Source organism: Schistocerca nitens, chromosome 3 (assembly GCF_023898315.1).
Source record: "Schistocerca nitens isolate TAMUIC-IGC-003100 chromosome 3, iqSchNite1.1, whole genome shotgun sequence".
Taxonomy (NCBI): Eukaryota; Metazoa; Arthropoda; class Insecta; order Orthoptera; family Acrididae; genus Schistocerca; species Schistocerca nitens.
The window spans coordinates 853,719,868-853,737,759 of record NC_064616.1 but is presented as its reverse complement, the minus strand read 5'-3'; the positions used below and the strand labels follow the sequence as shown (position 1 = coordinate 853,737,759).

General features: G+C 36.6%; 1 protein-coding gene across 1 annotated transcript in view; it reads left to right on the top strand.

Moving 5' to 3' along the window:
* LOC126248883 (zinc finger protein castor homolog 1) overlaps positions 1-17,892 on the top strand; it is a 111,368-nt gene that overhangs the window by 72,838 nt on the left and 20,638 nt on the right. Inside the window, exons 12-18 of the mRNA XM_049950342.1 lie at positions 1,492-1,695; positions 1,855-2,099; positions 2,701-2,900; positions 4,231-4,374; positions 4,984-5,139; positions 8,662-8,879; positions 13,905-14,037. Coding sequence (XP_049806299.1) covers positions 1,492-1,695; positions 1,855-2,099; positions 2,701-2,900; positions 4,231-4,374; positions 4,984-5,139; positions 8,662-8,879; positions 13,905-14,037 — 1,300 coding nt within the window. The remainder of the gene's footprint in view (positions 1-1,491; positions 1,696-1,854; positions 2,100-2,700; positions 2,901-4,230; positions 4,375-4,983; positions 5,140-8,661; positions 8,880-13,904; positions 14,038-17,892) is intronic.

Genomic DNA, 17,892 nt, shown 5'->3' with positions numbered 1-17,892 from the left:
TTGAAACACCCTGTATATCATGACAGCCTAGAAAAGGTGATAAAATCTGTAATGGAAAAAAGGTGGCACTGTGCATGAGGCAGAATTATCAGGAGTTTGGATTGTAGGGAAAAGATTAGGTGGGAAGTCAAGAAACTAATAAATGGGCCCTAAGTCACAAGCGATGATGTACTTTGGTTAGCTGTGGACGTATAATAAAATTTAAATTTTTGTAGCTTTGATTGTCACTATCTACAAAAAGGTGTTCTCATGCTGACATATCATGAGGGCAATATTAAAATTCTTGGCCTAACAAAGAGATGGTGTTGATAACAATGTAACTACATTTTTCCTATGTTGGTACAAGTGCACAATAATTTAAGTCAGATCTGCAAAGAAGAAGTTGCATTTGAACAACTTTTAAAAATAGTTATGTGTTAGTCAAATGTTGGTTTAATGTCCATGGAAATTAATAATATATTGGTTAAGGTTTATAACTTGTCTGCTTCTTCACCTTTAACAGTTATGAAACTGTTTCAGTTTTCTTGAAGATGATCCCAAAACTGCTTCTACACTTGAAAGCATCAAGAAATGGTGCAACATGACGCTACATACGTTAAAGCTGCAGTTAAATAGCTGACAGCCATAGGCATATCAGAAGAAAGAGTAAAATGCAATTTGTGTGAATAATTAGTTACAAGAGAAATTTGTGAAACATGGGTACTGCATTTGTTGAATGCTGACAAAAAGTCAATGTGGAACTGACTTTATCATCAATGTTTGAACATTTTAGAAAGAACCAAATTTTCTGCTGTGAATAAGATATTTATCTACAATTTTGTAACTGTAAGTGAAAGAGAAACCGAAGCAATGAGTTTTAAGTCAGTGGTCCTGCAGAAAAGCAAACCTGATTTTGTCTGACAAGACAATGCAAGAAGATTTCTTGTTATTGATAACCATGTAGATGCTAAAACAAGATCTAGTGCTACTACAAGTAATATGCTAGACGAGGACTGTGTACTAGTTAACAGAGATCCGATAGGATTGGGAAAACTTGAGGGGTTGGAAGTATAATTTGTTGGAACATTCACTCTATGACTTATTCCTATGACATATATGGATATTTTATGTACAATTTTAATTGATTGGCTTAGAAATTCTCACCTTACTCTTGAAAGCCCATTGGAAATAATGTAAGAGAGGGAGAGATAATAAAAGAGAGAGAGAGTCCAAAGAGTTCAACACCCATGAGTCCATTTTTTCATGTTAGCTGAAAAGCCAAGTAGAGGACAAGACTACGAAATGTTACAGCAGTGCCATCAACCTGGTCATTCCTAATGTACAATATTAGAACTGCAATATCATCTACAGATGTCTCCTGTTTTACCAAAGAAAGCATATTCATTTAAATTATTTGTATTAGAAATTTTCAATTTTGGTTGGAAAATATTGCTCTCTTGCAGCATGCTATTTTTTCATATAAATTTCATTAAATTACTTATTTCATTGCAGTTTCCCATGGCTCCTGGCTCTGTGATGGACTCACCACAAGCCATTTTTACTAGCTTCAAGTTGCCAAAGCCATCTACTACCCCTACAATGCCAGGATATGGCACTCAGCAACCAAATTTCACAGTATTAACTGCTGAACAAGTCAATGCAAATATTGCTACATCTCCTAGCAGTCCAGATGAGAGCTCAAAGAGTTCAACACCCGTGAGTCCATTGTTTTATTTGTACTGTGTGTTTGTGTGTACCATATCTGTAATCATTATACAAGGAGTAAATGAAGCTAGAACCTTCTCAGAAATTTGTACTTATATGTGTGTGTATCAGTATCAAAATGGGAGTAACACTGTGTTTTCCTTCTAACAGAGGCTTGATTTGCTGCAAGAAGGGTTCTTCTCATATGCTGAAGGGTCTCCCTGTCCTGATGCCCTTTGTCCATTCAATACAAGGGCTCAGCATTTTCATTGCAGTCAACCCAGGTGCTTCTATGTGACAGACCGTGAAGACATTCTGATAATGCACTCCAAAGACTTTCATGATAACATTGATATTATGGAAGGTTTTCTATTCTTTGACAGAACTGTGGACTGTCGCCTGCCTTCTTGCCATAGGTAAGTTTATGAGAATTTTAGCATTTACAGAAATATGACAGTCTGTGTCATAAAGTTGATCAGTTACAAGTTTCTGACAGAAGGGTATCAATATATCCAAAATGTATTAAGAAATAGCTTCAAGGTATCTTGATTCTAATTAGTTGTAGTTTAAAGCCTAAAATCAATAAGGTATTTAGTGACATACATGACTTACCACATTACAACAGAATTGTATTCTTTAATCAAGTACTTATTATTGTCTCTATTCAGTATTTAATTAGTATTGTTTGATTTTAAGCTTGAGTAAGGAAGCTATCTTCATCTCATAGAAATCGCATGATTTAAGGAAGTCACAAATATAGTTGCACATTACAAATAAAAAATAAGTTCAATCAAAATAGTTTACATGGAAAGAAAAACATTTCTAAATTAAAATTTAATTTTATAATCATAATTTTAACGGAAGATTATTTATTTTCGTTTGGTATGAAATGAAAACAGAAACATAAAAAGCACCACATTTAGCTTCCCTATGTGTTACTTGATGAGTGAGTTGTTTGACTACAACTTAAGTGTATTGTTTTTGTTTCAAAATAATGTGTTTATTTCTTGACAATAGCAACAGGGTCAACCGTCATTTTCACTGTATGAGACCTGGCTGTGGCTATTCCTTCGTACGTTATTCAACAATGGCTGTACATGAGAAGAAACACCGTTCTGAGGAAGCAGGGAATGGGGAAGCAGAACCTGAAGGTACTCAGAAGAACAATTGTGAGTCATCTCTATCTGTACAGAACCTAGTGAAGACCAGTGAAAGTGGTAAGTGTTGTTATTACCTGAAAGTTTTTGGAGTCTGCTGAGCTCCACACTTAGATTTCTTGCTTGGAATCTTGTTCAAATTTAATGTGACATGTACACCTAGAACATTATGTATGTATTATTTCCTTGCTTGTTATACATTTCAAACTATTTCTTTTCTCAGTCACCTGTAACAAACACTAATCTCTCCTTTACATAGCTGATGGCATTATCACAGGAAAAATTGATAGTAAAACAACTGATACAGCATGCAAAAGTGTACACAGGATGTTAGTTGGGGATGAAGGGGGGGGGGGGTGAGGGTGACATGATTCCCATTAGTTTTATGATGAATTACAAAATAGTTTTGTGATTTCACAACTCTAGGTACACCTGCTAGTGGTCAATATCCAGTACATTTAGATTTATTCAAACTAATGCTAAATTCATGTGTCTGCTTGTTTGGCAGTTTGGTTTGTGAAGCTTTTTATTCCTGGTGAGGGAAGGAATGTGTAAAAAAAAAAAAAAGTAATCTACTGTGTGCAATAAGCAGCACTTAGCAAAAAATGACCCATGGCATAAATGAGTGAAAGTTTAGTGTGTAGAAACTTGGACGAGTAATAAACCACACATAATGGTGTATAAATAATGCACTAATATATAACTAGTCATTTTTATATACTATGAGCTCTCAGCAGAACAGTTTAAAGTGAAAATTTAGTCTTTATTTGAAGTATTTTTCAGTAAGGCTCCTCTGAAGATAACTTGCACAAACAAAAGTGAAAAATACCTCACAAAAATTAGAGAGTTTCAAAATTAGTTCTGTTCAGTTTCTCCTCTTTTCGTTCTAAACTTTACTATAAATATTTCATTTGATTTTCCACTGACAGTTCTAAGAAGTTTTTTGAATAACTGTAGAATGTACAGATTTGTGCTCTTACCATTTTTTGCTCTGCTGTATGAAGTCAAGCTCTAATTGATCCTCAAAGTTAGTGACTGAGATTTAGTAGCTGGTTAAATATTTGACAATACATCAGTTGGCAACTAGGCACTTTGGTCAGAAATGGCACTGCCTTGATACTGATTATATTAGTAGAATATCACACTCTTTTCAGCTGACCAATGACATTAATATCTAAATTTTCTAGTTTTCATTTAAACTAAAATCTTTTAAAAAAATGCGGTAACAGACAGTTCTTGATTTATGACTGAAAATAACTGTTCATAGTATATGAGTGATCAAGAAAATTGTAATAATCTTTACATTCATACTGTCTGAAGATTTGTAATCTGTTCCTTGTTGCATGTTGAACAGTGCTGTGACACTATATTTAATTCTCATTCCTGCTAGGTATGTCACCAGTGCACATAAAGTCGGAGGTTGTCAATGAGAACACAGTCCCTGTGAACTGCAGCTCACCTGTAGAGCCAGCTGTGACACAGACATCTGCTCTCACAGTGTCTTCTCCAGAAACATCTTTGAACAGAACTACAGGTATAGTTTGAAAGACAAACCTGAAATTAGTTCTTCGGTATGAAAAATAGTAATTCATTATAACTGATCATTGGTTGCAAAAATTTGTTGCCTGGGAAGGGAGTATGTAGTTGATTTCAGGGCTGTATGAGTGTTTTGAGGTCCTTTCACAGTCAGTTTATTTTTTTATTAAAACTATGCAAATAATATTTTGTAGAGAAAGGGGTATAGTATTTACAGGTTAACATCTCCCTGATACTATATTTAAAACAGCCTGTACAATTTAAATTTTTTTTATTATTACACTGATCCTCTCTATGAATTACAGTTCTTTTGCACAACTAACATTAAGTCACCCACTGCAGCACTTTCATTTTGCCTTAACAATGTCATTTTGTTCCTGTGATCATTGATAGGTATGACTTAGGTGAGTTAAACTGCATGCCTCACAAAGTATTTGGATTGATTATTTCCAGTTACAGAATTTGTCATCTGTAGACTTGCATTTGCTTGCAATTGGTGGTTTTGGAAGTATTGTTGACTTTTGTGGTGTAATACAATTTTTGATAAGAGTCTGTTTAAAATATATACTTGTGTTATCTGTTTGCCTCGGTTTTGGTTTCTCTCCAGTGGTGAAGGCTTCTGGGACTTTTTACCCGCTCTCTGCGTTTTCGTGCGAGCCGGTTGCGGGTGCGGGGGGGAAGGGGGGTGTTCCGAAATCATCCTGGGGCACGTGTCCCTCGTCCCCTCCAGCATCTGCATCCGCCAGGACCGTCAGTGTGCCAGGTGGGTGCCACTCTCCCATCCCTTCCTAGCATGCCCATGCCTAACAGTTTTGACTGACATTTGCACTAAACATTGCCCCAGGATATGAGCCATATGGACATTAACAGTGACAAAAACTTTTTTGTTCTAAATATTCCATAGTCCCCATATTATCCATCTCACCCCTTGAAATCTTTCCTGTGCTGTGTTTATGCTTGAGAGTCTTCTTTTATCTTTGTTATTGGGCAAACCAATTGTTTTTACTCTTAACACAGTATGAGAATGCTTATCTCATTAACCTATCCAACTTTGTGTTCATATATTGAAAGACAAGTTGAATTCACCTGAATAGCATGTTAGCAAATCACACAAAGTTATGCCATTTTCAGTCAGTTTTCCTAGAATGTTTTGTGCTCTACCACAGGAAGCTATACTCTCCATATAATATAAGACAAGACTTTACTAATTGTCATGTGGGTTCTGACGTCGTAAACTGCTTCGTCATTGTTGTAGCAAATTTTTGTGGAATGACAAATAATATTTTTTTGTTTAATGAGCCTCAGATTATGTGAATTAATTGATGCCCCATGATTGGAATAGTACATTCAGAAATACAAAACCAGGTCTGTGTCTATGCAATATGTAGGATCTAGTCTGTTTTATATACTTTTATGATTGATGCTTCCATATACTGGAGGAGAGTCTGCTGGAGTTGTTCAAGTAATGTGAACATTTGATTAAATTAATAAATGGGTTGAATATTATGTGGAAGTTTACATTTACAGTCAGTAGTTCATGTTCTCTTACACACTGAGAATTCCCCATTCATCACTGTTGACATTTGACACTGTATCACATTTGCTGCCAAGACTATTCAAATATTTCCATTAATTTATAGGTAAAGTAAATGTATATATTATACCACATTTTATTTTTATGTTACTCACCTTCGATTCTAAGCAGCACTATTTATTGACTAACTGCTCAGCAATGTAATTGCATGAGCCAAAAATTAACTATAATATTTCAGAAGTGCACACATGCGCACCAGATTCAATTACTGCATCAGTGATAGTATGCTGATAATACAGTTTAGAAACATTTGATACCTGGAACACTTTAAAGCAGTTGAGGCTCACTGTGTAAATATCAGTCTGATGCTTTGAAAATCAGAGGCCAAAGCTCATGCAAAGGCTTGTAGTAGGAGAACCTGGGAACACAAACACATATTGAACAATTAATGAATTATAATAATTTCCATGTGGTTACTGTGACCCTGTGTGGAATACAAAGCACTGTTCCTTATTTGGAAAAATAGGAATCTCTGAAAAATCAAAACTAAATTAAAGTGATATCTTACCAGTCGTTTCTTCAGTGAATTACTGCATTTGGATTTTGAACGTGCTATTGATGTTCAACATTTATCACACAATTTATAACTATGTTGCAGGAAATGAAGTAACACCTGAGTCATATAATGAGAAAAACAGCTGCCTTTTGCTGCTTATCATGCAATACACTAATTTGTACCCTTTTTAATCATGGAGTGTGATAAATGGCTGTGAGATGTCACATAGGTCACTAATGTTTTGTGGCTGTCATCAATGTAATCTATTAGATTAGTCTCCCAGGGCTTTATTCCTGTAGTAATTATACTTGCACCCATTCGATGTTTCTGGGGATTTTCTCACAAGATGGGACCTATGGAACATGATGTGTAAAACTCATCAGTAAAACTCATTACTTTGTCAAAATTGTACTATCATTTAGTATTAACTTTAGTTTTGTTGCCATCAAATCACAACATTTACATTGCAGTAAACAGCAAATTCAACTTGCATAAATGTCTTACATCAACCTTTGTAAATTGTAAGAAGTTATTTCATTGAGTAAATTCATTGCTGCATCCATCCCAACTTTCAATATTGGACTGAAATAATAATAATAATAATAATAATAAAAAGAAAAATTGAACAATAAACTTTTTACACAAACCTAATCTCAAAAAAATATTCTTGGTAATTTATCTGTGATGTGTGAATGTTGTGACAGGCAGACAGTAAGTTGGGAACTGCATTTAATGGATTCTGCTTGCACAGTGTGCATACTCTGGGCTCCAAGAAAATTTATTAAGACTGTTTAGGTCGAGTGTCACTCTCTGGTCCCAGGATAATGTTAAAAGTATAACTAAAACATATTTTATGTCCCAATGCTTTTGCATGCTCTGAGCTTTAATTTTTTTCCATTGTGGTGTTACATACATTTCCGGTTTTACGTCTGTGTTTTCTATATTATTTTCTCTTTACGTATGCTTTTTACCTCACCTTGTAGCCTTTACATAAGCTTTCTACCTCATCTTGTAGCCTTTACATATGCTTTTTACTTTATCTTGTAGTCTGGTTGAATGATGATGTATGTCTGCTGTGTATTTTTTAGTGTCCAGTGATTTTGTGCAGAATGAGAAAAAAGTTGTCTTCACAACATTTTATAGTGATGACCATAATTCTAGTTTTGATTACTGACATAGGGAGCCTTTGTAGTACCCCACATTCAAAAATTATTGTAGTGTATGGTAGACAGTAGATACAGGTATTACTTGTCTACTACATATAATGAACTAGAATGACACTGTAGTTGATATGAAGAGAGAAATAGTATCATGTAATTAATTAGGAATGTGCTTTTCTAGCCCTGTGTTCAGAATTGTTGCACAGGCTCAAAGTGACATAAATTGGATAGTAGAAAAACCAAATCATTAGTTGCAGAATATTATATTACAGTCCATCAATCCCTTTGGAGAGTATGGCTTGCTTTTTTAAGTTGGGCCAATAGTTTTTTCATTAGGAACTACTGTTATTTCCATTGTGTGTTGAGACAATATGTAATAGTTCATACCATTCCCAAATAAAAGTAGCTAGATTATTTTCACAAAAAGAATGGTCAAAATGCGGTATGGAAATTGCTTGTGGCAAGTCTTTAATGATAGCAGCTTATCAAAGAATCCATTGCAGTGGATTTTCTGGAAAGGAGTAAGAGAACCTTTATCAATCTGAAAAATGTTGTTGAAGAAATTCATGACTTAAATATTTTTGCATTGTTGTAAAGTGTGTATCAATGATGAAAGCAATATTGAAACGGGGAATGATTGACGCAGTGATAGTGTTCCAACCAAAAGTACTTAATGTTCTAAATAATTTTTCCATATATAGTATGTTGTGCAAAAATATAAAACTACATTTAGTGTAAAAAGAAGGGAACACAGAGTATATTTGTAATTATAGGTAAAAATTGAGTCATTGAAATAATGCATCATATACTGAATAAAAGATGTAGTCCTTAGCAAAGATTTGGTCTGTAGCTTTTAAGATATTTAAAATTTTTCATCAAGAAAAATGCTTATTCGATTGCCTGCAGAGACTTAAAAAAATAAATATTTATCATTATAGATTAGATTAATGCAGTGAAAAATACTCACTTTACAGAAATTATTTTTTTCTGTTTACAAGTTAAGTATTGATTATTGACTGTACACTCTGTCAACAGATACTACAAAGGGTGAACCCTGCTTTGGAGCTGATACATCAGCGCAGCAGTCACTGACAAGACTTCTGCAGCAGCCACAGATTATGCAGGAATCGCCACCTCGTCCTGACTGGATGCTTCCAGAGCGGCATGTACGTTACGGTCCTGAAAAATCATGTAGTCGGCCATTCTGTAAGCTGAAAAGAAAGGAACACTATCATTGCAATGCATGCAATCAGGTAACTCAGTGTCCCACACAGTACTTGATTATTTGCCTTTGACGTAGTCCATCCTAAAAAAAGAGAAAAATCATGAATCACATCTCTCCCAAAATTTACGAACACCTTTAAATGACAAAGAAGAGACACTCATTATTCAGAATGTTTAGCTGTTTTCTGTGCATAGTTTCTGAAAAATATTATATCTTAGGTACTATTTCTTGATGTAGTGGACTGGTTGATCATACATCTTCGGAAAGACCTCTTAAGGATCATGACACCAGCAGTTTCAGTATCATTTGTCACCATGATATTCACTGACAAGTGGTTGTTATTTTTTTTTTATGGTATGCCATCTAACCCTTTGAATCTGTCCAATCAAGTTGTGTAAGTGACCAGTGTCATTTATAGGTTGAAATCATTTGTTTTTAAATTTTTCATTGTATCACATAATTTTTGATGGATTCACATCAGCATCACTACAAATGTCAGGAGCTGAATAGTAAATTATTTTGGTCTTTACAATTATCACACTGAGTTCTCAAGCCTTTATATTTTCTTAATTTGCTCTTAGATTGCACTTGTGTTCGTGCACAACTAGGGTGATATGAAATAAAAGCTTTCATGGCTGCACTTTGTTTTTCTTCAAGAACCTACTTGTGGGTCCATAACCTTTCAATAAAGAATCAGTACAGTTCATCTATCCCTTTCATGTTGTGACTTATACATACATATAAATCATCTGTCTGACTGAGAGGAAATGATTTGCTAATATCATTCAATATTGAATTACACTACTGGCCATTAAAATCGCTACACCAAGAAGAAATGCAGATGATAAACAGGTATTCATTGGACAAATATATTATACTAGAACTGACATGTGATTACATTTTCACGCAATTTGGGTGCATAGATCCTGAGAAATCAGTACCCAGAACAACCACCTCTGGCCGTAATAAAGGCCTTGATACGCCTGGGCATTGAGTCAAACAGAGCTTGGATGGCGTGTACAGGTACAGCTGCCCCTGCAGCTTCAACACGATACCACAGTTCATCAAGAGTAGTGACTGGTGTATTGTGACAAGCCAGTTGCTCAGCAACCATTGACCAGACGTTTTCAGTTGGTGAGAGATCTGGAGAATGTGCTGGCCAGGAAAGCAGTCGAACATTTTCTGTTTCCAGAAAGGCCCGTACAGGACCTGCAACATGTGGTCCTGCATTATCCTGCTGAAATGTAGGGTTTTGCAGGGATCGAATGAAGGGTAGAGACACGGGTCGTAACACATCTGAAATGTAACGTCCACTGTTCAAAGTGCCGTCAATGCGAACAAGAGGTGAACGAAACGTGTAACCAATGGCACCCCATAGCATCACGCCGGGGTGATACGACAGTATGGTGATAACGAATACACGCTTCCAATTTGCGTTCACGGCAATGTCGCCAAACATGGATGCGACCATCAAGATGCTATAAACAGAACTTGGATTCATCCGAAAAAATGACTTTTTGCTATTCGTGCACACAGGTTCGTTGTTGAGTACACCATCGCAGGCACTCGTGTCTGTGATGCAGCGTCAAGGGTAACCGCAGCCATGGTCTCCGAGCTGATAGTCCATGCTGCTGCAAACATCGTCTTACTGTTCGTGCAGATGGTTGTTGTCTTGCAAACGTCCCCAACTGTTTACTCAGCGATCGAGACGTGGCTGCACAATCCGTTACAACCATGCAGATAAGATGCCTGTCATCTCGACTGCTAGTGATACGAGGCCATTGGGATCCAGCACGGTGTTCCGTATTACCCTCCTGAACAAACCAATTCCATATTCTGCTAACAGTCATTGGATCTCGACCAACGCGAGCAGCAATGTCACTATATGATAAACCACAATTGCGATAGGCTACAATCTGACCTTTATCAAAGTCGGAAATGTGATGGTATGCATTTCTCCTCCTTACACAAGGCATCTCAACAATGTTTCACCAGGCAACGTCGGTCAACTGCTGTTTGTGTATGAGAAATCGGTTGGAAACTTTCCTCATGTCTGCACGTTGTAGGTGTCGCCACTGGTGCCAACCTTGCGTGAAGCCTGTGAAAAGCTAATCATTTGCATATCACAGCATCTTCTTCCTGTTGGTTGAATTTCACGTCTGTAGCACATCATCTTCATGGTGTAGCAATTTTAATGGCCAGTAGTGTATTTATAGGAATATTTGCATGTTCATTGGAGCCCTCCTTTAACTGACAATGCATGCTTGCACCTTGTAATAATATTGTGGAATAGAAGTTTTATGCTGTGATTAGAAAACTCTGATTATTTTAATTTATTAAGAAATCTTAGAGGCTTATTGTCCTCACGCAGAATTTGTCTTCATAATACCAGGCATGTATAATGGACATAAATATTAGTTTTAGGAAACTAATTTTGTGGGCTAAAGAGGAATGAGAGAACAAATGACCCTTTCATTCTGGTAGGAAATCATATGTGAACATAAGATGTGTGAGAATAAAAGGAAAATTGGATGTAAATCACATAGAAAATTTCCATTGCATTAGAAGAGTTAAACATTCTCAACAGTAAAAGGCACAGGTATTGTATTCTGTCTTGTAAAAGAGATTTAAATCCCAGCACCACATTTACAACAAATAATATTGTCCCTACTAGTCTGTGGTTCTCTACTTTCAGTTGTGCCTAATGTTATGTTCCTTCTTTTCAACGTCAGGAAGAACATAGCATTTGTTGAGTCTTCTGTGATTGTTATCTGTATCATTATTAACAGTTTTTTGTATGTATTTTTACACTTTTATTGTAAAATTCACTAGTTGGGAATGATCATCTTCTGTATCATTCCTCATGCAATACGTTTGGAGTAGTTGCCTCTGCTGCATATCTCTTATAATCTTTTCCAGTTCATTATTCTCTTTATCCCTATTCTTTTTCAGAAAAATATCAACTAACATGTCTCCTAAGGAATAAATACCACTTTTCATAAAATGACAACTGCACTTCTTTGAGCTTTCCCAAGCTTGGATAGCCTGTGCACATGATATTAATCATTACATGAAGATATGGACATCAGGAGGCAGATCTTGCAACTTGGCTTTCTCCTATGCTGGAAAATAGAAAATAAAATATACGTCCTTCCATTGCAAAAGTGTGTTGACAAAAATAAAGGATCACATCTTCACAGCAGTCCCCACTGTGCATGTGTTCACATTGTCAAAAATGTTGAAAGAAATTGAGTATGGAGTTGAAGCCTGAATTGTGAACCATGACACATGTATAAACATTTTGCATTAGTACTCAAAAACTGAGTGCCTGTTTAATTTAAAGTTTAGAGACCATGACAGTGTCTGGTACAGGATACAGTATCGATATCTGATCTTTATTTTTCATACGAGGGCTATCCACAAAGTACATTACGTTTTGGAATTAAAAATAAATAAAGCATTGGAAATTTTTTTTATTATATACAGATGAAAGCCACACTTAAATACTATTTTTCTACATAGTTGCCATTTAAATTAAGGCACTTATGGTAGCGATGGACGAGCTTGGAAATTCCTTTGTCGTAAAATTCGGCCGCCTGCGCCTTCAACCACGTGGTTACCTCTTCTTGAAGCTGTGCATCGTCATCAAAATGCTGCATAGCCAACCACTTCTTCATTGCTGGGAATAAGTGGAAGTCGCTCAGTGCCAGGTCGGGACTGTACGGCAGATGAGGAAACAACTCCCACTTAAAAGATTCGAGAACTTCACGAGTGGCATTTGCCGTGTGGGCCCGGGCATTGTCGTGAATCAGCAAGATCTTTGAGCCCAACTTTCCCCTGCGCTTGTTTTGTATTGCTCTTCTGAGGTTGTGCGGAGTTTGGCAATACCTTTGAGAGTTTATTGTAGTGCCTCTTTCCAGGAAATCCACAAAAATCACACCTTTTCTGCCCAAAAGACAGTCGCCATCACCTTCCTTGCCGACATTGTCTGCATGCATTTCTTGGGTTTTTGGGGGGAATTTGTGTGCCCCCACTGCATTGACTGTAATTTTGTCTCGCAGTTCACATGCTTAACCACCACCAGTAACGATGCGATCGAGTAATGAGTCGCCATCTTTCTCGTAAGCGTCCAAAAACGTTAACGCTGCAGCCATTCGCTGATTTTTGTGAATCTCTGTCAAGATTTTTGGTATCCATCTTGCACAAAACTTATGGTTACCAAGCTTTTCGGTAATGATTTCATGCAACAAACTTTGTGAAATTTGTGGAAAACTCATAGAGAGTTCCGTTATTGTAAAATAACAGTTTTCACAGACCGCGGCATCGACTTTTTCGACAAGTTCGGCAGTCACTATGCTGGGTCTTCCACTTCGCTCTTCGTCATGAATGTTAGTTCAGCCATTTTTAAATTTTATGACCCATTGATGCACTCCACCTTCAGTGATTATGTTGTCCCTATACACTTCACAAAGCTGCCGATAGATTTCTACTTGTGTACAGTTTTTTGCGGTCAGAAACCTTATTACAGCACGCACTTCACACTTCGCGGCATTTTCAATTAACGCTGACATTTCAAACTGTCACAGTAACTCAACGGAGTACAGCACAAACCTCTCACTAGCACGACAGGATGCCGACTGAGCGGCTGAATGCCATGACACCAAGATGGCCGCGCTAGCCCCGCCCCTAATGGACACAAACGAAAATTAATGTACTTTGTGGATAGCCCTCGTATTTTTGTTATTTATTTACTTGTTGTTCTCCATTGTTCTCATGTTTCTTCCACTTGAGCTGAAGGTAATGGAAAGAACAATTTCTGTCAAAACAATGCAGTTATCAGCACATTTATATTATGTAACTACATACTCTTAAATCCTAAACACACTACATACATACATAACATATGTTTTTACATACTCTTATTTCACTAATCAGGTGCATTTTCAATTTTATTTTTTGTTTATTTTATGCTTGTATGTACATTCAAATGAAGTATTTGTTAATAAATTTATTAATAACTGAAATTCATTATTGTTATTTTTATTTGCATCAGGCCTTTTCTGAACTGGAAAGACTTCGACCTCACATAGCGAAGCACAGTTCGGGAGCACTAAGTCCCTCTGTCATCAAGAAAGAAGTAGAAGACAACAACAATGAAGAAAGTAGTGACTCGGGAATCAATTCAGGTAATATTCACAGCACTGGAATATTATAAAAGTGCTAAAATAATTCTGCTATTTTCATTTACTTTCATGACTTTATGTAATTGACTATGATTTTTAAATTAAATATTATCAGTTTTTTTATCCATGCTTAATGGAACAAACATTGTGTGTACTTATCATGACCATGTGGCCCCTTAATTTATCCACATAAATAACTATGCATAACATCTGAACGTACAAAATTAACTTTTGTTCATGAATGTTAAAATACAGGAGCATTCAGCAAAAAGCATAGAACTTACAAGTGACAGCAAAGATAAAAATGCACATCAGAGAGGTCACATGAAAGAACCACTGATCTCATAACACACAAGCACAAAAAGTGCATCACTGCCATGCAGCCTTCCCCCCATGGTGTTGAATATCGTGAATGTCTTGATGTTTGAAATTGAGCTGGCAATTGGCTGTTGTGTGGGCCAGATCCTGTGGTGGCATCAAAGCTGCCAGCTGCCGGACAGATGTATTTGCTGGTTGTGCATCGGTGTTGGTCAATGTCCTGGAAGTGTGATCTACATCTACGTGACTACTCTGCAATTCACATTTAAGTGCTTGGCAGAGGGTTCATCGAACCACAATCATACTATCTCTCTACCATTCCACTCCCGAACAGCGCGCAGGAAAAACGAACACCTAAACCTTTCTGTTCGAGCTCTGATTTCTCTCATTTTATTTTGATGATCATTCCTGCCTATGTAGGTTGGGCTCAACAAAATATTTTCGCATTCGGAAGAGCAAGTTGGTGACTGAAATTTCGTAAATAGATCTCGCCGCGACGAAAAACGTCTTTGCTGTAATGACTTCCATCCCAATTCGTGTATCATATCTGCCACACTCTCTCCCCTACTATGTGATAATACAAAACGAGCTGCCCTTTTTTTGCACCCTTTCGATGTCCTCCGTCAATCCCACCTGGTAAGGATCCCACACCGCGCAGCAATATTCTAACAGAGGACGAATGAGTGTAGTGTAAGCTGTCTCTTTAGTGGACTTGTTGCATCTTCTAAGTGTCCTGCCAATGAAACGCAACCTTTGGCTAGCCTTCCCCACAATATTATCTATGTGCTCTTTCCAACTGAAGTTGTTCGTAATTTTAACACCCAGGTACTTAGTTGAATTGACAGCCTTGAGAATTGTACTATTTATCGAGTAATCGAATTCCAACGGATTTCTTTTGGAACTCATGTGGATCACCTCACACTTTTCGTTATTTAGCATCAACTGCCACCTGCCACACCATACAGCAATCTTTTCTAAATCGCTTTGCAACTGATACTGGTCTTCGGATGACCTTACTAGATGGTAAATTACAGCATCATCTGCGAACAACCTAAGAGAACTGCTCAGATTGTCACCCAGGTCATTTATATAGGTCAGGAACAGCAGAGGTCCCAGGACGCTTCCGTGGGGAACACCTGATATCACTTCAGTTTTACTCGATGATTTGCCATCTATTACTACGAACTGCGACCTTCCTGACAGGAAATCACGAATCCAGTCGCACAACTGAGACGATACCCCATAGGCCCGCAGCTTGATTAGAAGTCGCTTGTGAGGAACGGTGTCAAAAGCTTTCCAGAAATCTAGAAATACGGAATCAACTTGAGATCCCCTGTCGATAGCGGCCATTACTTCGTGCGAATAAAGAGCTAACTGCGTTGCACAAGAACGATATTTTCTGAAACCATGCTGATTACATATCAATAGATCATTCCCTTCGAGGTGATTCATAATGTTTGAATACAGTATATGCTCCAAAACCCTACTGCAATTCTGAAGTGTGCATTGAAACAGGTTGTGATGATGATGATATTTATATGGAATAATTTTATACTGCTGTAGTCACTTTTACCAATATTTTATTTGCACAATGCATTTCAGCAGCATACTGCTGTCATCAGGATTATTATACAGTTACTTATACATCAGCTGATAGGTTATGTACATCGGCTGTGTGTACCAATGGGGTTAAGAACTGAAAAATAAACCTGTGTGGCAGGATAAATCTGTTACAGTGTGTACATAATGTGAATAGCATAATTTGGTTATGTATATTAATACATTTACTTACACTTTTGTTGACGATTTCATTTTCTGGCACACAGAGCACAGTAACAGGTAAATCATAACTTAGCATTTGCATAAACATCTGTTTACAGCTTTCCAAAGCATTTTAAAATCTAAGATAAACTACTTACAATTTCAAAGACAGTAATGTGTACCTGTAGTGAAGATGCAAACTTTTATCTACACGTATCAGCAATATGGAGAATGTTACATGGATACTTAATGAAAACTATTCTGTCAATGAAATAAACGTTTAATGTTGGAGAAGTTTTTGAAGAAGTTAACATTATTACTTTCAAGCTTATCATTTAATAATACATCTCCATGTGCTGTGCCATGAATGAAGATTACAGTTCTTCATATAACTCCATTTAGTGTCCCTTATCATTTTTATGTAATATATGAAGATCATTCACAATATCATGGAATGGGCAGCCTGTATCTTTTATGTGGGTGGCTATTGCTGATCTATTATAATTGTTAATGTGGTAAGCATTTATATGTTCATTATATCTTGTTTGGAAATCTCTCCCAGTTTGGCCTGTATAAAGGGATCTGCAGGTATTACATACTATTTTGTAGATGCCTGATTGTAAGTGTTTATCAGTCTCTGTGTGTGTATATGGTGTCTCAGTGTGTGTTGCAGATTGTTGTGTGTTGTGTGGTCTGAAAATGTTTGCTATTTTGTAGGAGAGTTTTCCTGTGAAAGGTATGCAAGCCATGGGTTTCTTTTTCATTTCATGTATGAATTCATGGACCTCCTTGAACTGGTACTAAACTACAACTATTTTACATTTAATAATAAACTCTACATGCTACATATAGGCCTTGCAATGGGCTCAAGCATAGCTGGTACTATTGCCAACATATATATTAACCACCTTGATCACAAAACTCTTGCTAAAAAATCAAACTTTATGTATAAGATCATCTACTATAAATGTCATTGACAGAATAGTTTTCATTAAGTATCCATGTAACATTCTCCATATTGCCAATACATTTAGATAAAATTTTTCATCTTCATTACAGATATATATTACTTACTGTCTTTGAAATTGTAAGTAGTTTAGTTTAGATTTTATAATTGTCTTGAAAGTTGTAAACAGTCTTTGAAATTGTAAGTAGTTTATCTTAGATTTTAAAACTCTTGTTGTAAACAGACGTTTATGAAAATGCCAAGTCGTGATTTACCTGTCACTGTGCTCTGTGTGTCAGAAAATGAAATCGCCAACAAAAATGTAAGCAAACGTATTAATATATATTACCTAATCATGCTATTCACATAATGTACACACTGTAACAGATTTATCCTTCTGCACAAGTTTATTTTTCAATTCTTAACCCCACTGGCACACACATCTAATGTACATAACCTATCAGCTGATGTATAAGTAACTGTATAATGCACGTGATGCTGCCGAAATGCATTGTGCTAATAAAATATTAGTAAAAGTGACTGCAGAAGTATAAAATTATTTCACATAATCTTATAATACAGTCACAGACCTCAAACAACATCCATATAATATGGATATATTTAAAATGATTATATTTGGTTTGTGGGGCACGCAACAGCACAGTTATCAGTACCCATACAAATTCCCAATCCTTACACAGTCCAGACCCACCACTTTCACGAATGATGAAAAAATGATGCAGACAACACAAACAACCAGATCCCAAGCAGAGAAAATCCCCGACCTGGCCGGGAATCAAACCCAGGACCCCGTGATCAATAGGCGGCAACGC